At 38.9% G+C, this 22,174-nt stretch overlaps 1 protein-coding gene across 3 annotated transcripts in view; it reads right to left on the reverse strand.

The window, feature by feature from the left end:
• The window catches only part of pank4 (pantothenate kinase 4 (inactive)), an 82,737-nt gene that overhangs the window by 47,861 nt on the left and 12,702 nt on the right, over window positions 1-22,174 (reverse strand). For all 3 annotated transcript variants that reach the window (XR_010016092.1, XM_063033158.1, XM_063033156.1), the window contains exons 2-9: window positions 21,468-21,550; window positions 19,219-19,427; window positions 13,185-13,368; window positions 10,177-10,269; window positions 8,971-9,124; window positions 8,443-8,624; window positions 8,139-8,220; window positions 7,316-7,416 (exon numbers count right to left, since the gene is read on the reverse strand). Coding sequence is in view for 2 of the 3 variants with exons in the window: in XM_063033158.1 (XP_062889228.1) it covers window positions 7,316-7,416; window positions 8,139-8,220; window positions 8,443-8,624; window positions 8,971-9,124; window positions 10,177-10,269; window positions 13,185-13,368; window positions 19,219-19,427; window positions 21,468-21,550 (1,088 nt within the window). In the remaining variant the exon portion in view is untranslated. The remainder of the gene's footprint in view (window positions 1-7,315; window positions 7,417-8,138; window positions 8,221-8,442; window positions 8,625-8,970; window positions 9,125-10,176; window positions 10,270-13,184; window positions 13,369-19,218; window positions 19,428-21,467; window positions 21,551-22,174) is intronic.

Consider the following 22,174-nt stretch of genomic DNA (forward strand, 5'->3'; position numbering starts at 1 on the left):
GGACTTTTTTTTCTTATACAGACGCAATGAATGATGCGATATCAAGGAAAGACCCCTCTTCCCTGAGGAACAGCACATTGTGTGACTACAGCCGAGGTGAGGTGAGGTGAGGAGGATCTAATCCAGGGTAACCAAGGCAAAGCCGCAGGGGCGGACAACATACCTGGTTGGGTGCTCAGGAATTGTGCAGCCCAGCTAACAAAGATTTTTTGAAATATCTCTTTGCAACAGTACGCTATCCTTGTAGGCTTCAAGGCAGCCACCATCATTCCGATGCACAACAGAGCGATGGTAACTGGTCTAAACAATTAGCCCCCACTAGCACTGACATCAAAAATCAAGAAATACTTCGAATAACTGGTGATAAATTGTATAAAATCCCACACTGGATCCTTTCCAGCTCACCTACCGCTCAAACCGATGCATTGATGATGCCATAGCTACGGCCCTCCACTCCATTTGTCTCACCTAGAAAATGATGCCTCATACGTCAGGTATGTTGTTCATCGACTTCAGCTCAGCACTTAACACTATCATCCCTCAGAGGTTAGTGGGTAAACTGTCCTCATTGGGACTTAACATCTCTCTGTAAATGGATCTTGGACTTCTTGGCGGAAAGAGTCCAGTCAATTTAAGTTGGTAGCAACATCTGGAGCTCCATCATGCTGAACACTGGTGCCCCCCAGAGTTGTGTGCTCAGCCTGCTGCTGATCACACTGTTGATTCACAACTACACTCCAAATCCAGCTCAAGCCGCATCATCAAGTTTGGTGATGAAAGAACAGTGGTTTGCCTCATCGACAACAATGAGTCGGCAAACAGAGAAGAGGTAGAAAGGCTTGTCAAATGGTGTGAATACAATAACCTGAGTCTCAAAATGGACAAGACAAGAGAGGTGATTGAGGACTTCAACAAGGGGCAGGTCAAACATTTCCCATTGCACATCAATAGCTCTGCAGTGGAGAGAATGAGAGAGATACTTGGTGTGCACATAATGGACCATCTAACCTGGACCTAAACACCTCCTCATTAGTCAAGAAGGCAGAGCAATGTTTACATTTTCTGACGCGATTGAGGCACGGACCCACATTCTAACAACTTTCTACATGAGCACCATCAAGGGTGTTCTGTCTGGCTGCATCATAGTGTGATATGGAAACTGCAAGGCATTGGACCGCAAGGTTAAAACTGCGGAGAGGATCTCCTTCCTCCCCCCCCCCACCCATTTGTGACATTTACCTGGAGCATTACGTACGAAGGGCCTGAAGCATTGTTGAGGATCCCTACCCCCACCTCTTTGATCCATTACCATCAGGAAGGAAGTATAGGAGCATCAGAACTGAAACTGCCAGACTGGGTAACAGCTTCTTCAACTGAGGTCTTATCACTACCACTGCTTACCTGTGTTGCACACTACATACACTTTGAATCATATTTTATTAATTCATTTGTGATAATATTTTGATTTATGTGCTGTATGTGATATACATTTTGTGGATGTACTATGGAGGAATATTATTTCGTTTGGTTCTATACATACACACACACAGTCAGATGACAGTAAACTTGAACTTGAGTGGTGGGTGCCTGCAATGCACTGCCAGGGGTGATGGTGGAATCAAATATGCTGGATGCATTAAAGCTCTTAGATAGGCACATGAATGTGAAGGCAATGAAAGGCACCATGCAGACAGAAAGGATTCGTTTAGTTAGCTTTTGATTGCTAATTTAGTTAGTTAGACACTTCAATGTAGGCTGGAGTGTCTGTTGCTGTGCTTTATCGTCCCATGTTCCATGTAATTTTTGATAATCACACTGTAAAAAGGTTAAGGGATAGCTGATTGAGCCACTCAGATCTAGTGTGTGTGCTGAATGCCACAGATTTAAAGACAAACAACAAAAGTGTCAGGACAACAAGAGGGAATAAGCCTTTACACAACATGCTGCTCTGATCCAGATTCCTGAAAGGGTACTACAGACATTCAATAATCACTTACGGGCAATGTAAAAACCTGCTGGAAATGGGGAAGGAGCAAGGGAGTGCTGCTAGTTGGATAACACTATAGTGCCATATCCGCTTCATCATTACACTTTGATTATGCATTTGAAGCTTTAAATACAGGCCAACATAATCATCCCTTCTCAGCTATCCACTTAATAACAATTTTTAAAAAATATCAAAAGCAAAACTACATGTTCCATTTATCAATCAGCTACTGGATAATTTAGACTGTACAAAGATTGCTGACCCTTTGAATCTTTGTTACTTACACTGATTTCAACTTATCTACCTGGTTACAGATGGACTTAGTACATTCTCATTTGGCAGCTTTGGAAAGACCACTGTACATCCAAAGGAATAAAACAGTTGTTTTTTTTTTCCCCCCCAGAGTATGGGTACTACATTTCCAGTTTAAACAAGCACAGATCTGCAAATTGAGCATAGTATCCAGCAATTTTCTCCAAGGAAAATGGCAAACATTAGCTGTACCTTGAATCAAACAATAATGGATTTTATTTATTGGAACAGGCCCTTCCAGTCCTTCCAGCAGTGCCACCCAGCAATCCCCCAATTTAACCCGCCCAATCACGGGACAATTTACAGTGACCAATTAACCTATCAACATCTTTGGTCTTTCCTCCTACATCTTTGGCCTGTAGGAGGAAACCAGAGCACCCGGAGGAAACCCACATGGTCACGGGGAGAATGTACAAATTCCTTACAGGTAGCAGCAGGAATTGAACCCGGGTCGCTGGTACTGTAAGGCGTTGTACTAACCACTACACTACTGTGCCACCCTAATACTGGATTCCTTACTACACTGCAAAGTTATGACTACAACTAAAAGCATGACTAATCAGCCATTTGTCTTCAATGCCAATTGTCCATGAAATTGCTGATTACTACTTTTCATTCCTTCTTTCAATGGGACAAGAATGACACAAGGAAGCTAATGCAACAAGACAAAGGCGGGGGAGTGGTAAAATGAAGAGGATCACTTACTGAAAACTGTAGAAGGATTAACAGAACATGGAAGAGACCAGAAAGGAATGAAAGATGCATGTTAGAATGTAAATACTCAAAATGACTGAAATAACTAAATTATGTACCCTGTATTCCCCAACAAGCAAACTCTCACCAGCTGGATTTCTTCCACCAACTTTCCAGAAATTCTATCTCAGACTTGCAGATAATATATAAGAGAGTGTGTGTGTGGTGGGGGAGGGGGGGGAGCTTCAACTCTTAAACACATTACCATTAAATTATTGAGGCTAGTTTAATGTTTAAGTTGAAGAACAGTTTGGAAATGAACAAACAAATCTTAAATTTGCAGATAGTTCTGGTGTGATTTAAGGCAAAGATACTCCCCAGTTTAATAAAAGGGTTTCAAGTTATTTACAATATCTTCTTGGTAATAAGTATTTTTCTCCCAATGGTCATTTTAATTCATCCTTATACATGAAATAACCTCCCTTCATTAAAAGCCAAGACTATGCCTTTGCAAATTTCCATCTGACAGTACTTACTGATATCAGTCCACTCATGCTACAAAGATACCCAGAAACCTTTGACAAAACTCACACTTGCCTTATACACTTTTGCATTGCTATATGAATTAGACTGCAATTTCAAAATAAAAACCTAAATCTTCTCAGATCAATATTGAAAATGCAAAAATTATGTGTTATTTTTAGCAAAGGGCTTTACAGAGTCATAGAACACTACAGCACAGAAAAGTCCGTGCCGAACCATTAATCTACCTATTCCCATCAACCTGCACCCAGACTATAGCCCTCCATATCCGTCCCACCCATGTACCTATCCAAATTTCTCTTAAACACTGAAATCAAACCTGCAACCACAATTTGTGCTGGCAGCCTGTTCCAAGCTTTCACCACCCTCTGGGTGAGGAAGGTCCCCTCACGTTCCCCTTAAACGTTTCACTTTTCACGCTTAAATCATAACCTCCAGTTGCAGTCGCACCCAACCTCAGTGAAAAAAGCCTGCTTGCATTTACTCTATCTCTACCCCTCAATTCTGTATACCTTTATCAAATTTCCCCTTAATCATCTACACTCTAGGGAATAAAGACAAAACCTAAATCAACCTTTCCAATACCTCAGGTGCTCAAGTCCCGGCAATATCCTTGTATATTTTCACTGCATCTTTCAATCTTATTGATATTTTTCCTGCATGTTAGTGACCAAAACTGTACATAATACTCCATATTAAGCCTCACCATCTTATACAATTTCAACATCTCAACTCCTGTACTCAATACATTGATTATGAAGGCCAATGTGCCAAAAGCTTTCTTTACAACTTCTTGACAACACTTTCAAGGAATTATGAATCTGTATTCCCAGATTCCCCTGTTCTACCATACTCCTGTGTCCTACCGCTCACTGTGTAAGGCCCTGTATGGTCCTCTCAAAGTGCAACACCTCATTCTTGTCTGCATTAAATTTCATCTGCTATTATTCAGCCCAATTCTCCAGCTGGTCCAGATCCCACTGCAAGCTTTGATAGTCTTCTTCGCTGTCCACATCACCCCAATCTTGGTGTCAACTGCTAATTTACAGATCCACTTTACCATATCATCCAGATTGCTGATACAGACGACAGACAAAGGACCCAGCACCAATCCCTTCGGCACACCACTAGTCACAAGCCTCCAGTTAGAGAGGCAACTATCTACTAACACTTTCTGCCTTCTCCTGTGGAGCCAATGTCTAATCCAATTTACTACCTTATCTTGAATGCAAGCAACTGAACCTCCTTGATCAACCTCTCATGTGGGATCTTGCTAAAGGCCTTGCTAAAATCTATGTAGACAACATTCACTGCCTTGCCTTCATCAACATTCCTGGCAACTTCCTCAAAAAACTATATAAGATTTGGGCAGATACAAAACTACATTGACTATTCCTAATCAGTTCCTGTCTATCTAAATACTTATATATCTAGTCTCTAAAAATAACTCCAAAAACTTTTCCACTACAAATGACAGGCTCACCAGCTTATAATTTCCTGTCTTATTCTTAGAGCCCTTATTAAATAACAGAACAATATTAGCTATCCTCCAATCCTCCAGCACATTACCCATGACTGAGGATGTTAGAGACACTGCAATTTCTGCACGAGCCTCATACAGGGTCTGAGAGAACACCTTGTCAGGCTCTAGGGATTTATCCACCCTTAGTTTGCCTCAAGACAGCAAACACCTCCTCCTCTAATTTGTATATGGTCCATGACCTCGCTGCTCCTTTGCTACACTTTAGACTCTGTGTCTGTCTCCCGAGTAAATACAGATGCAAAAAATTCTATTTAAAATCTCCCCCATCTCCTTCAGCTCCACACACAAATTACCACTCTGATCTTCCAGAGAATCAACTTTGCCCCTTGCTATCCTTTTGCCTTGAATGTATCTGTAGCAACCCTTAGGATTCCCCTTCACCTTGTACGATGTCTTCTTTTTGCTCTCCTTCTTTTACCACTTCTTAAATGTTCTCTGCATTTCCTATACTCCTGAAGTATCTCATTTGTTCTTGCCTGCCTATAATAGCTATGCACCTCCTTCTTTTTCTTAACCAGGATCTCAATATCTTTCAAAAAACAAGATTCGCCAAACCTGCTATCCTTGCCTTTTACTCTGACAGGAACATACAAACTCCGTACTCTCAAAATTTCACTTTTGAAGGCTTTCCATTTACCAAGTACACCTTAGCCAGAAAACCATCTGTCCCAGTCCACATTTGCCAGATCCTTTCTGATATCAACAAAATTGGCCTTTCTCCAATTTAGAATCTCAACCCTCGAACCAGACTCATCTTTTTCCATAGTTACCTTGAAACTAATGGCATTATGGTCACTAGATACACAAACTTCTGTAACCTGCTCTGTCTCATTCCCTGATAAGAGATCTAATATTGCACTCTCTCTACTTAGGACTTTATGTACTGATTAAGGAAACTTTCCTGAACACAGTTGATAAACTCTTTCCAATCCAGCTCTTTTACTGTATGGGAGTTCCAGTCAATATGCAGAAAATTAAAACCACCTACTATCACAAATTTAGGTTTCTTGCAACAGTCTGCGATCTCTCCTCAAATTTGTTCCTCTAAATCCTGCAAACTCTTGGGTGGTATATATTGTAATCCCAGGGTCATACCATTACTATTCTTCAGTCCTACCCATAAAGCCTCACTAAACAAGCTTTCCAGGCTATCCTGTCCTAGCACTACCATGACATTTTCCCTGACTGGTATTGACACCCCTCCCCCTTTAATCCCTCCTGTTCTAAGATGTCTAAAACAATAGAACCCCGGAAACTGAGCTGCCAGTCCTGCCCTCCTGAAACCAAGTCTCACTAAATAATTCCACCTGCTGATCCACGCCCTAAGTTCATCCACCTTTCCTACAATACTCCTTGCAATGAAACGTACGCAGCTTAGAAGATTAGTTCCACCATACTCCATCTTTCTTCACAAATGCTCCACTATCTGTTCTGGAGCTCTGGTTCCCATCCCCTGCAACTCTAGTTTAAATCCCAGAAAGAGGGCAAGAAAAGAAAGAAAGAACAATCTACACAATTCAACATCTTCTCGGGAACTGTGGCGCACAAAATTTGCCAACTGCTCCCGCTTACTTCTTTTAAAGTGTTTCTTCGTCTGCACAATCCAATGTCTCCACAGGAACTGTGGTGTGCAAAATGTGTCCACTGCCCCCACTTGCTTCTTTTAAACTCTATTCCATTATGCAGTCCATTGTCTCCTTGCGAACTGTATGCACAAAATGATATCTTTCATGGAATACTGACATTAAAATTCTTTTTTGTGGTAAGATAATTCATTGTATGAATTAACCATAAAGTGCTTATATTGTGAATTGACACTGCAAATGTAGGCCCTACAGCAGAAAATATCCTTACAGAATCTCTCCATTGTCAGCATAAGCCCACATTCTGTAATGTGCCACAAATATGGAATTACAACTACCACATTTTAATTTGCACAACAAGAAAGCATAATCAAGAACTTTTTTGCAAATCATTTGCCACAAATTATATTATACAAATTTTGAAACTAGCCTACATTTATCCTGTACTATTCAAGTCAAAAATGTACGATGTCACCAACTTCCTGGTATCCCCAAGCCTGCTCACTATTTACAACCATCCTTAAAGAAGAACCAGCTGATGAATATTGGAGTATTTTGCCTATTACGTAGACTGCATTCAATACACTCTGAATGAAAGATTTTACATACAGGCAACTCAGTCCAAAATAACAATTCTGATTTATAGCCGCATACCGTTCCACTCCGTGTTCGCTGCATTGGATGTACCTCAGGTGTGCTGCTCATTAAACCTGAACTGCCAGCATAGTTCTCCCCCCAACTATATTGATTAGGATCTGAAAGGTAAAGAATATGGTAAAATGTAACAAAGTGAGATGGTCATGGAAAGGCAGCAGTTCTGGGAACAATGAAAAAGTACTAGAATTAAGTAGATTTACCAAAAAACAAATACACACTCAGGAACCCTGCAGAATACCACCTTACACAGCAAATGGATTCTGGATCTTCTGACAAAGGGCAAATGTTCTATTTAAATAAACCAAGCTGAGTTTCACTAGGACTACATAAGGTTAGCCCACATTATAATGATTTACATCCTTTGAATAAAGAGCAACAAAAATCTAAGATGAACACAGGCATAAACAATGTTGGTAAATGTCGTGTTCTGAATTCTTCACTAGCACCGTTTCTGCTTGTTGAGAATTCAGAACACAGGGCCTTAACAAATTCAGGGCTAGAGACGAAATCAGTAAACACTACTTCACTTCAAAGATCATAGAAGTTTGGAATTAAACTGCTACCAAAATGATGCTGAGATTTGGGCTAATTAAAGCTTTCTAGATAGATAATAGATTGGTAAGATGATGTTATAGAACCAAGGTAAAAAAGTTAAAGACAGATCTCAGCAACAATCTAAATGAGAAATAGATCAGAATCAAGTGGCTGAAAGGTCTACTTTCACTTATAACTGAACCAACAATGCAGTACCTATCAGGCAGAGGTAAGAATATTTAGATTTTAATCACAGTTGAATGAATACAATGAAACAAACACTTACTGTCCTCCTCTGCTCCCTTTAGGAAGGCTCCAATGGCACCAAGATATCCTTCATGTCTCAAGAAGAGTGCCTGGACTTCACCCTAAGCACCAGGAGAGATAAAACCAGTAGTAAATGATAAATCTGTCATTCCGTTGAATTTCATACTATATATGCAAAGAGATCAAGAGGCTAAATTCATAGAAGTTAAATAGTATACTATTTGGCTGCTATTTAGAATTACCTGTAACAAGCAGTTCACGTAGTCCCAGCTTCCATAACACCACCACCCACCATCATCCACAAATATCCCCACAAGTGGTACCTTTGTGAAGTAGTTGATACTGTAGGTAATTGTGTGCATGGTTACAGGGTGTCCTCGGATAAAGAAACCACCAAAGTAAACTCTGCTAAGGTTATGAAGTTTGGCATACAGGCAAGCCAGCTGGCCTATGTCATTGCTGATCATATGAAGTAAACTTTTGGCCATGTCCTCTTTAGTAAATTCTAGGCACAGAGAAACAATATAGACTTTAAATGGTTTCAGTGAAGTGAACAGCACAACTGAGTTATGAATGGATGAATTATTAGTTTATTCCAAAACACCAAAAATCTCATAAACTTTGCTTTTCTTAGTAACTACTTGAACAAATGAACACAGATGAGCATCTGTATTTTATGAGCAAGTAATAAACTTCAGTTATACTAAGTCTCAAACTCATCAATTCTACAGTAAGTCAGTCCAACATGCCAAAAATAGTTGTTAAAAAAGGCCTTGGGTATTGTAGTAAGGGTTAACCATATTCTTTCAAAAGATAAACAAAAGCCTCAAATTTACCAACATACACCTTACCTTTATCAGTAGTTGCAGATTTTCCAAAGCTACTAGCTATGAGATCTCCAGTCAACCCAAAGCATTCATACGCTCCTCCATAAATGTCACGAACTAACATGTCAACATTTGTATGCTGCCCTCTCGAGGCAAGCTGCAATAATTCATCGAAGCGCTGGAGAGGGAAAAAATAAAGTGTAAACCATAAATTATTTAGTCAACCTTGGGAACTAGAGTGCAGAAAAAAAAAATTGGAAAATAGTTTTTGAACCTAGAGTGCCCTAGAGTCCTAAAAATTGTGAATTTTGCTCCAAACTTAATACACAGAGTTTGGAACATTCAAGCAAAGTGGAAGAAAACTTCAGCAGAGTTTAAGAATGAAAAGGAAATATTTGTCCCTCTTCCTTACCAATCATTTCTTTTTCTTATTGGAGTAAAGGTTCAAGAGTTTAAAATGTCCTACATTAGTCAAAGATCCTTATATATTTCAAATTAGGTTGGCTTCTTTTTGATCACCACTCACCCAATTGATGAATTATTTATTAATTACTGAGCTTCAGCACAGAATAGACCCTTCAGGCCCTTCAAGCTGCACTGCCCAGTAATCCTGATTTAACCCAGTGTCTCATTGAACAAGACCATATTTTAACTGGAAACTTCAGCAGAATAGGGCACCCGTTATCATTATCATTGTTATTGAAGACATGGATTGAAGATGTCGGTCATAACTATAAGGCACTCTCAACTCCAAAACAGAAAGGTATGGGTTTAGTTGCTACTCAGCAAGATATGCACTCACGTCCAATTAAGAGGCCAACTGCATTATTAAAGGTGCCGTTTTTTGAGTAACATATTAAATAAAATGATTCCCCATCCACCCTCTTAGATGGATCTATCATCCCACAGCACTTTGAATAGAACTCTTAAGTGTTTGCCCTTGTGTCCAAACCAATATTTGGCCCTCAATCAACATCACTTTTCTAATTTTCTGTAGCTAAATGAGCTACTACAAATGATAAATACAAGTGACTAGGTTACAAAACACTTCAATTGTTTAAGATACATTGGAACATTTTGTGATGATTAAAGATGTAAAATGCAAGTCTTTTTATTTTGTACAGTCACACCTCTTCTTGAAGCATTTGACTATAAAACAGAATCAAAAGTTACTTCAAACCTAGCTATAATTAAGCATACAAGAACAAAAGACAGAATAGCAATAAACACCTTTGTTTTTGTCAGCAAAGCTCCAAGTCCCCAAAATGTACCACCTCCTATTGAACTTCCTCCTATTCGCTCAAATTGGTCTTCAGATTCCACCTACATGGACAAGAGGACTCACAATAAGAAATTTGTTAATTTGGCTTTTCTCTGCCCATAAGAGTTATATGTGTGCACCAACAACCCAACTCCCCCGCCCCAAACAGATGGAGTGCATGTACAATCCTGCAGATTAAGAGCAGGAGTAGGCAGATCAGCTCTGCCACTGAATAGGATCACAGATTATTTACAGTGAACTCAGCTGCATTTCAGTCTCTGCTTCCACCATCTTATGAAGAAGAGGGTTCCAAGGATTACCAACCCTTGGGGAAAAAAATCATTGCCTCCTAACTGTCTTAAATTGACAAATATCTTATTTTAAAATATGAGCCCAGCTTTAAGTTTCTTGAACATGATGAAGTATCCTCTCCACCCTCTGAAGACTTCTTAGGATAGCACACATTTCAGTCAAGTCCCCATTCACTCTTTCAAACTCCAGTAGATATAACCTTTCTTAATAAGGCAACCCACTCATACAGTCTCTAAATCAAAATACAGGTGTCCCCCGTTTTCCAAAAGCTCGCTTTACGACACCTTGCCGTTACAAAAGACCTACATTATTTCCCTGTTTTCGGTAACAGAAGGTGTTTTCACTTTTACGAAAAAAGGCAACGCACACCCGAACAACCAAGCTCCTCCCCTGGAAATGCATTCTAGCCGGCATTGCTTAAACACGTGCTTTATCTCGATTTATTTTGTGCATCCGTTAGCAAATGAGTTCTAAGGTATCAGAAAAGCCTAAAAGAGCTCGTAGGGGTGTTACACTTAGCGTAAAACTAGACATAATTAAGCGTTTTGATCGTGGTGAACGAAATAAGGACATTGTCTGTGCGTTGAACTTGCCTGCATCCACCATTCACACTATTTATACGCAGAGAGAAAGAATTTTGAAAGCCGTTGATGTTACTGTTGGATCTGCTTGTAGAAAAGTGGTCTCTCTTAGTCAGCATCCAATAATGGATAAAATGGAAAGTCTATTGCTTGAGTGGATTGATGGGTGTACAAAGCGTGGTGTTCCGTTAAGTTTTCTTATACTTAAGGAGAAATCAGTCAGTCTTTTTAATAAGCTGAAACAGAAACCACTGGACGACGGTGATGAAAGGGTTGCGAAAGTGGAATTTAAAGGGCAGCTTCATAGTTTAAGCAGTGGTCCCCAACCTCCAGGCCGCGGACCGATACATTGCCGCGAAGAATGCAGTGGTGCAGCGGTAGTTCGAACGCACCCAGCACATCTTTAAGAGCCGAAATAAACAAGCTAATTAATTAGGTGCCGCCCAGCATGTAAATGTCGGCCCAGATCAGTGACAATTGCCGATTGCGTCAGGTGGTTATTCATATAAGCAAGTGTTTAACTGTGACGAAACTGCAATTTATTGGAGTCTTCCCGATTCCAGTAAGTGAAACTACACTGTACATACATTATTTCTACTTTATATAGGCTGTGTATTTTTCTGTGTTATTTGGTATGATTTGGCAGTTTCATAGCTTAAAGGTTACTGGACAGAGTGTTTCTGCCAAGAGCACTTCTGCTAAGAGCACTTCCACAAGATTTCACTGCACTAGACAGTGCTGCAGAGAAGTATTTCTACTTTATATAGACTGTGTATTTATCACATCATTCCTGCTTTTACTATATGTTACTGTTATTTTAGGTTTTATGTGTTATTTGGCATGATTTTGTAGGTTTTTTTTGAGTCTGGGAATGCTCAAAAATTTCTCCCATATTAATAAATGGTAATTGCTTATTCACTTTACGACATTCCAGCTTACGAACCGTTTCATAGGTTCAGATAGCGGGGGGGAACCTGTATTAATCAAGCAATATTAGCTTCCCATTCATGGTCTAAGTAGATACAAGCACACATACCACTCGTGCTATTTTGAGTTGAATTGTCTTGGCTTCAGCTCGCTTATTATCTCAATCCACACAAAAGAATGTTACATTCAAAGAGCTGCCATACTTTAGACAAGATGCTACAAAATAATTATAAACAAGGAGCACTACTTGGTCCCTAATCTTTAATAACCCTACAACCCCCACAGTGAAGCCTTCAAAAGTCTTTTTATCTAGTTTTTGTACCGTCATGATTTTAGTTTGAAATCTTGCTTATCTAATGGTCTCTCGAAAGAAAAACCCCACAACATTACTTCAAACTTAATTTTGAAGTTCAATTAGACTAAAATTCTCATAGTCCCATCTGAAGACCAAATAGGAAAATATTTCTTTAGCAACCAATAGAATAGGTGACAAATACATTCCTTGTGGTTTACGGAATCTTGGAACATAACAGCTGTTCTAATTCCTTGTTAGGAAGCAGTTCAAAAGAAGCCCATTCAAATAACTTTATTGTTTTCTTTAAACAAGACTCCACAGATGTAGGTTTTTCACTGAACTAGAGAAATCATTCTTTAACTTTATAATATGAATAGTTGACTCCCACCACTGGAATGGTCTGGTGAACATATTCCTGGAAGTTCAATGCATGAGTGTGCACTGTCCAGTTGAACAGCATTCTACCATCACCCATCTCAAATAACTTCAAAGCAAGTTTACAATTTTTCAATGCCAGTATCTCAATACTTCCATAATTATTCTCCTTAGTTACTTGCAGTAAGTCCTTGAGATTGATCCATAACAATCTTGCAAATGTAATCATTAAAACATTTTTTAAAACTGACTACTTGGACTAAGCACTTGAAAGTTAGAAATAACAACTGAGACTTCAACAGGATGAATACTAATTTTAAAAAATTACAGTCAAACTTCTAGATCAATCAAATATGCCCATTTTTCAAAAGCTAACAAGACATTGGTCAAATCTATTAATTTCTTTACTGAACAATGAGCAGAAGAACACAATGACACTGCTCCATTGTAGTCATTGACAGGACCCGGATACACAGATCCTACTTACTCGGACAATAGATACTCCTGACCCAATGTTCACTAGTAGGTAGGGAAAGATATCTGGGTGCGTTGTCTGAAATCGGAATTCAGGGTCTGCATGTTTCACATACACAAAGGCCTCATGTGGAATATTTCGCAGCACAAAGTTGCAACCTTTGATTAAACAAGTCATTTCGTCTTCCTTATCCACTCTGCAAAGATATTGAAAAAAAATCTCAGACACAAAGCTGTGACACAAAATACATTAAGCATTAACCAGAATTATAGGATGAACTGTTCTTATTAAGCATAAAACATACAGAATCTATTGAAATCTGTTCTAAAAAGAGAATAAAGTTAAAATTAATTAAGACTAAAATTGTGCACAGGCCCAGTGCAAGAATAGCACCATGCCAGCAAAACAGCAATGTATTCTTCGACAGACAAAACCATGCAAAATAAATAATATGTAACTCCACACTCCCACATAACCCCTTATCCATCTTATTAAATAAAATGCCTTTCCTGCCTTTTAAACCCCGTACCTTGTTTGCAACCCTTCCTTCAGCTCTAACTTTCCCATTAGTTTGCTTGTGATACAGTATATATTAAATGCATAATTCATACAATCATTTCAAAAACATAGAAAATAAATGTAACACTGCATTTATTACAATTAAAATGAAATCTCCCAACTGGAATAGATGTCTGTGATGGCAAAATTGAAAAGAAAGTTTCCTTTCTCCTAGACAAAAATCTGCAAGTGATAAATGTTGCTGTATTTTCCTTCTCTTCTCAATGAAAATTATTTATCAACAGACCAGGAAATTACCACTTTTATTATACTTCATAATTGGTGAAATACTATTTTAATGAGAAGAGGGAAATAGCTTGGTGATACTAATGTATGGTGATATTAACACTGACAGCAAGAGAAATTCATGGCTATAAAAATCACTGGGCATAACTGCAGCAGATGAATTTCGATACCTAACGCATTAGAGTGAGAGCCAATACTTAAGAACCAAACTTCCCCACAGCTACAGCAAGCTCTGACTGAGTGACATCTGGAGCACCATTTATAGAATGGCCACTGCACTAAAGAATGGAGGTTTAGCTTGAATACAGTATAAATTAACCAAAATATTACTAAGACTCACAGAGTTAAATAAGCAAAAATGACAAATTTGTCTTCTGTTCCCTGGAATATTGAAGTTGAGGGGGGGAAAGTGACTGAAAATTTTGAATGGAATTGTTAAGAGAGAAAGAAACTAATTTGCCCTGGTTGTGGATTTATTACCACTATTGCACTAGCAAACACTCTCATAAAAGTCAGTAACTTTTTACATCTACAGTACAACCTATAGTACTGTGATATCTCCCACATATTCTCTCCTCAAAGCACACTTAGCAAACAAGAGCTCACAGGAATATGACTTTCAATTACTATTCAAATAGCATAAAACCAAATTATTTCCAGGTAAAATAAAAAACACACACATTATACTTTCTGTACAGCATTATACACTCTTTACATCCAACAACAAAGAGTCACACATATACAATGTTTTAGGAAGTTTATCTGTTTATTTATTCTTCATCATCTTATAAATGCCAAAGTTTAAGTGTGTTTCACTCTGAGGTACTCTCAACACAAAGAGAAATATATAAGGTGCCCTAAAAAATTTTGTTTTAATATTTGATAAGTTAGGTAGAAAATATTTCCATTTGCGTGGGAGACAAACTCTTGGGGTTATATTTTTAAGAGATACAGCATGGTAACGGGCCCTTTCAGCCCCAAAGAGCCCACGTTGCCCAATTACACCCATGTGAACAATTAACCTACTAACCCATACTTCTTTGGAATGTGGGAGGAAACCAGAGCACCCACAGGAAAACACCACAGTCATGCAGAGAACACACTTACAGACTGCGTCAGAATTGAACCCAGTTCGCTGACACTGTAATAGCATTACAGTAACCACCCCTTCATACGTAATAAGGAATTCAAGAGAACATTTTTTACCAAGTTAGAATGTGGAATTTCCTTCCATAGCTTCTACAGGAAATGGATGAAGTAGATTATATTGGCACATTAAGGGGAAAAATGCAATAATGTATATAACAGAAAAGAATATTGATAGGAATTAAATGGAATGGGGTAGGAGAAGGTTCATTTTGGAACAAAATCTGCAAAAACCTGTTGAGCCAAGCAGCACAGAATTTACTCTACATAAACAGATTATATAATCTATAAGCACTAATTACAAGTAGTGTTTATAAGTACTGGGAACATCCAAACATGCATTTTAAATTTGCTGCTATGTAAACAATTCACAAACATTCGCAATGACATCTATAATGAAAATACCATGGATCTCAGTAACTCCATTTTGTGTTCCTTAAGGCAGTGCAAGTGTGATGCTCAGGAAATGCACATTCAATAAACTAGTTTTGTTATATGCCTGTGCACCTGCAGTGGTATTACACACAAGAGTGTAAAGACAAAAGATAGTCGTCAGATGCAGCAATCACAAATTCAGAAAATTGGACAAAATATAATCAATCCTGCTTTTAAAGTCATGATTTCTAACTATATTATTACTATTTCCATTACAAAAGGTCACATATCCATCTTAAATTGATCTGGTTAAATGTTGATCAGGCTTTTTGTTAGGATGCAGTAATACTCAACAACCACTTGTAATGCTATTTAACCTTGTATCTCACACGATCAGCAATTCTTTCCCCTCCCTCCTCTTCCAGTATTTCAATTTCATCAACATCTTACACCTCATCTCCTTGGCACAAACCTTTCTCATTCTCTTTTGTTATTTTGTCACCCCAGATTTTGACCCTAATACAGAACCTTAGTTTTACCCTTTTTTTTGCAACTTTTAAAATGTGTTTCATTTCTATTTTTTCCAGTTCTGATGAAAGGTCATCAATCTGAAACATCAATTGTTTCTCACTCTGCAGGTGATGTCTAACTACTGAATATTTCTAGTCTTTTGTTTATATTATAGAAAGATAATACAATGAGACAATTTTTGCTTCCTCCTCTACCCCCCCACCCAAGATTTTTCTACTCTAGATTTATTTTAACCTAACCATTTTACAATCAGTCCTCTAGTGTCAATCACTCTTCTCAATAGGGAACTACTTTTAATCAATTCTCAACAAATCAAGAATGATCAGGGAGAAATACTGATAGCATCCCTTACATTTCACAAAGTAAATCGAGCATTCGCATTTATATCCCAAAAAAAAATGGGGGGGGAGTAGCATTGCTTGTTAGGGAAAATATTACAGCAGTGCTCAGGCAGGACAGATTAGAGGGCTTGTCTACTGAGTCCTTATGGGTGGAGCTGAGAAACAGGAAAGGTATGGCCACATTAGTGGGATTGTATTACAGACCACCCAATAGTCAACGAGACTTGGAAGAGCAAATCTGTAGAGAGATAGCAGGCAACTGCAGGAAACATAAAGTTGTGGTGGTAGGGGATTTTAATTTTCCACACATTGATTGGGACTCCCATACTGTTAGGGGTATAGATGGATTAGAGTTTGTAAAATGTGTTCAGGAAAGTTTTCTAAATCAATATATAGAGGGACCAACTAGAGGGGATGCAATATTGGATCTCCTGTTAGGAAACGAGTTAGGACAAGTGACGGAAGTCTGTGTCGGGGAGCACTTTGGTTCCAGTGATCGTAACACCATTAGTTTCAATTTGATCATGGACAAGGATAGATCTGGTCTTAGGTTGAGGTTCTGAACTGGAAGAAGGCCAAATTTGAAGAAATGAGAAAGGATCTAAAAAGCGTGGATTGGGACAGGTTGTTCTCTGGCAAAGATGTGATTGGTAGGTGGGAAGCCTTCAAAGGGGAAATTTTGAGAGTGCAGAGTTTGTATGTTCCTGTCAGGATTAAAGGCAAATTGAATAAGAATAAGGAACCTTGGTTCTCAAGGGATATTGCAACTCTGATAAAGAAGAAGAGGGAGTTGTATGAAATGCATAGGAAACAGGGAGTAAATCAGGTGCTTGAGGAGTATAAGAAGTGCAAGAAAATACTTCAGAAAGTAATCAGGAGGGCTAAAAGAAGACATGAGGTTGCCTTGGCAGTCAAAGTGAAGGATAATCCAAAGAGCTTTTACAGGTATACTAAGAGCAAAAGGATTGTAAGGGATAAAATTGGTCCCCTTGAAGATCAGAGTGGTCGGCTTTATGCGGAACCAAAGGAAATGGGGGAGATCTTAAATAGGTTTTTTGCGTCTGTATTTACTAAGGAAGCTGGCATGAAATCTATGGAATTGAGGGAATCAAGTAGTGAGACCATGGAAACTGTACAGATTGAAAAGGAGGAGGTACTTACTGTCTTGAGGAAAATTAAAGTGGATAAATCCCCGGGACCTGACAGAGTGTTCCCTCGGACCTTGAAGGAGACTAGTGTTGAAATTGCGGGGGCCCTGGCAGAAATATTTAAAATGTCACTGTCTACGGGTGAGGTGCCGGAGGATTGGAGAGTGGCTCATGTTGTTCCATTGTTTAAAAAAGGATCGAAAAGTAATCCGGGAAATGATAGGCCGGTGAGTTTAACGTCGGTAGTAGGTAAGTTATTGGAGGGAGTACTAAGAGACAGAATCTACAAGCATTTGGATAGACAGGGACTTACTAGGGAGAGTCAACATGGCTTTGTGCGTGGTAGGTCATGTTTGACCAATCTATTGGAGTTTTTCGAGGAGGTTACCAGGAAAGTGGATGAAGGGAAGGCAGTGGATAATGTCTACATGGATTTCAGTAAGGCCTTTGACAAGGTCCTGCATGGGAGGTTAGTTAGGAAAATTCAGTCGCTAGGTATACATGGAGAGGTGGTAAATTGGATTAGACATTGGCTCAATGGTAGAAGCCAAAGAGTGGTGGTAGAGAATTGCTTCTCTGAGTGGAGGCCTGTGACTAGTGGTGTGCCACAGGGATCAGTGCTGGGTCCATTGTTATTTGTCATCTATATCAATGATCTGGATGATAATATGGTAAATTGGATCAGCAAATTTGCTGATGATACCAAGATTGGAGGTGTAGTAGACAGTGAGGAAGATTTCCAGAGCCTGCAGAGGGACTTGGACCAGCTGGAAAAATGGGCTGAAAAATGGCAGATGGAGTTTAATACAGACAAGTGTGAGGTATTGCACGTTGGAAGGACAAACCAAGGTGGAACATACAGGGTAAATGGTAAGGCACTGAGGAGTGCAGTAGAACAGAGGGATCTGGGAATACAGATACAAAATTCCCTAAAAGTGGCGTCACAGGTAGATAGGGTCGTAAAGAGAGCTTTTGGTACATTGGTCTTTATTCATCAAACTATTGAGTATAAGAGCTGGAATGTTATGATGAGGTTGTATAAGGCATTGGTGAGGCCAAATCTGGAGTAGAGTGTTCAGTTTTGGTCACCAAATTACAGGAAGGATATAAATAAGGTTGAAAGAGTGCAGAGAAGGTTTACAAGGATGTTGCCAGGGCTTGAGAAACTCAGTTACAGAGAAAGGTTGAATAGGTTAGGACTTTATTCCCCGGAGCGTAGAAGAATGAGGGGAGATTTGATAGAGGTATATAAAATTATGATGGGTATAGATAGAGTGAATGCAAGCAGGCTTTTTCCACTGAGGCAAGGGGAGAAAAAAACCAGAGGACATGGGTTAAAGGTGAGGGGGGAAAAGTTTAAAGGGAACATTAGAGGGGGCTTCTTCACACAGAGAGTGGTGGGAGTATGGAATGAGCTGCCAGATGAGGTGGTAAATGCAGGTTCTTTTTTAACATTTAAGAATAAATTGGACAGATACATGGATGGGAGGTGTATGGAGGGATATGGTCTGTGTGCAGGTCAGTGGGACTAGGCAGTAAATGGTTCGGCACAGCCAAGAAGGGCCAAAAGGCCTGTTTCTGTGCTGTAGTTTCTATGGTTTCTAAAATGACAGGGGAAAAAACTGATGGGGTTGCAAGGCACAACAATCTATCTTATTGTCAACATCAGTTATTGTCCCAAAATTTGAAGCTCTCACTTACTTCAATCCCAGTTTCTTCTCAATCAGGTTCTTGAACTTGTGAGCACCACCTCCCGTAGCTTTAATTACTTTGGTCTCTGTCTTGACCAGATGGGCTTTGATGAAGTCCAAACACGTTTCTATATAAGCATTTTCAAACTTAACAAAATGAAGTCTGGCAGTGATCTCTTCCTGAACTGAGATCTCATACAATGGCTCATCATCTGGGCCCTTGGGAAAACACAAATACAGTGTTATGATCTACAATATGTACGTGTACTACAAACAACAATATCTTTTGTTAGGAGAAATATACTGTCACTATGAAAGTCTACAGAAAACCATTCAATGCACTTGCCTCCAAAGGGACCTCAGACATTTTTGATAAACTGAAAAAGTTGTTTAACATAGCTTGATGTCCTGTATTTAAATATTTTCATAATGATGGAACAATGATAAGAGCAGCCCCATCCAAATATCCAGCAACAAGATATTCAAATAGAAAGGAACAAAGGCATAAGTTGTCCAGACTTGAAGGACTAAATCGGATTCATACTAAGGATGTCAACATGTGATGATGGTGCAAAGTAAGATTAAGGTAAATTTTGCTCTTAATTTTTAATCGCAGTTTTGAGAACTGCTTATACTGTACATCATTAATTCCACTTATCAGAAAGTCAATATGAATATTACAGCTTCCCGACATCAGTGCTGGAGCAAATAGTTTCAGAAAATATTGATTCTTAACAGATGGTCAGAGACTTTAAATTATTGTGCTATGTGCATCATCAACTCATGGGTTTCTTATAATCCATATCTTTCCATTGAAGATTCAAGAACACTTCCTCAAGTTCTAAACATATATAGACAAATCTCAGACTCCACATTATCACTAATTTTCCTCATCCCTCCATTGCTAGATTCTTTGCTCAATATAATTCCTCCAATCAAACACCGAAGCAAGTCCTCAGGGTTTGCCATACTCAGGGATTGTCATTCTCTACTGTCACAAACTCAGCTAGATAATATACAGACTCAGCACCCATTTGTAGCTGCAGTTCCAATCACACACTGCTCTCTCAAAGATGGCTGAATTCCACCTCCATGATATTACCCATCTGCAACATCTTATTATCCACCATCTGTAAAATTAACTTCTTATAACACTTCATCTCTTATTCCAACACTTTATCTCTTACTCCAACTTGTACAAGGCCCATTATTATTGGCCTGTGCTAGTGCCTCATAGACCTAAAAATGTATTTTAAAATACTCTTCTGTGTTCTAATCCCCCGTGAACACATATTCCCATTTCCACAGCTTCTCCCAGCCAAATAGCTATTCAAGAATTCTCCATTCTTCCAACATTAGATTCTTTTACAGACCCCATTTCCCTAAAAAAAATCAAAATGTTTTATCCTATCCAGAACCAAAGCTCTAGAATTCTATGTCATATTGATCTTTCCTTTAAAGCTCCTCAATCTTTAGCTACAAGAGCAAACATTGTACATTGCTCATCTTAATGTCAATAGTAAGAGCACCAAAGGTTATGGGGTGAAGGTGGGAGAATAGGATTGAAAGGGAAAATACATCAGCCCTGTTGAACGGCAGAGAAGACTCATCTGGCCAAATGGCCTAATTCTTCTCCTCTGTCTTTTGTAAATTTTTGACTAGTGGAATATTTTGCTTTTTTAAAAACACTATATTATGCAAATTGTTTCAGGATTCAGTCCTAGAACTATCCGTCTTGAATTCATCTAGCCTGCTGACCTTCACAGATAAGTTTTGAAAGTAAAAATAGAAAAGCAATACGGAGTTTGCTTTGGCATCATTCTCAGAGCCTGCATCCAACCACGTTCTCAGTCGATACCTCTCACTAAATTCAGCCATTTCTGTAGGCCATCCATAAAACCTCTGCCCAAGTTAGTCCAGGAGATAAGTGTATCTGATGGATAACCTACCCACAGACTCTCTTCTCTCCAAATACGATCATAGTAAGTAAGGGCCCACTTTGTAAAATTATGGGCCTAACCATTCAGTAAGACAGCACAGAAAGAGTGGTGTTTCAACAAACATATCCTTGGCAATAAGATTACTAAAAAAATGCATTTTTGTTGAAGGTGGTGCAAGGCTTCGCTGTAAAAAGAGCACATGGCTGAAAAAAAATCTACCAACACATTTGTGCCCTCAGTTACCAGCTAAAATACTTGTGGATTGTTAATGGCCCCAGAGAAGATATTGACTAGAATATCCCTGTACTTATGTACTTACTTTGCCATAATGATCAAAGGAACGCACTTTGGCTACTTTGTGCTGCACAGTTGAGTAGTAGGCCAGCTTTGTCAATGAGCCACCTGTTAACAAAAGACATTCTGCTAGTTCTGTAAACAATATGCAGCATAAAAGCTCAGAAATGGCAAAAGTCAAATACCTCTGGAATGCACAGCCTGACATGCTATCCTTAAGATATTATTCTGAGGGTTCAATTACATCAGACTGAAGTATACAACTACATGTCAACATAGTCAATAATCCATTTCACCTTACTCCCTAGGTTCCCACCTTCACAGAAACCTGTTTTCAGCCAATATGATATTCTGAAGCATAAATAAATGGCTGAAAACACCAGATACAACAAAGGTCATGGCAGAAGACAATATCCTAGCTCCAGAATGCTGTGCACTCTGGAGCTAATTTCTAGCCAAGCCATACTGTTGAGTTACAACACTAGCAACTCTCTGGTAATGGAGAAAATTGTCCATGTATGCCCTGACTATAAAAAACAGGAAAATTTTAATTTGGCCAATTACCACCCAATCAGTCTACTCTCAAATATCAGCAAAATGATAAAAGGTATTGTCAACCATGTTGTTAGGCAGGATTTGCTCACCACAGATCTGCTCAGTTTGGATTTCTTCATTTTCCATCACAGCATTTGTCCCAAAGTGAAACAAAAGTTGCTATCTCTGATATCAAGG

Source organism: Mobula hypostoma, chromosome 25 (assembly GCF_963921235.1).
Source record: "Mobula hypostoma chromosome 25, sMobHyp1.1, whole genome shotgun sequence".
Classification (NCBI taxonomy): domain Eukaryota; kingdom Metazoa; phylum Chordata; class Chondrichthyes; order Myliobatiformes; family Myliobatidae; genus Mobula; species Mobula hypostoma.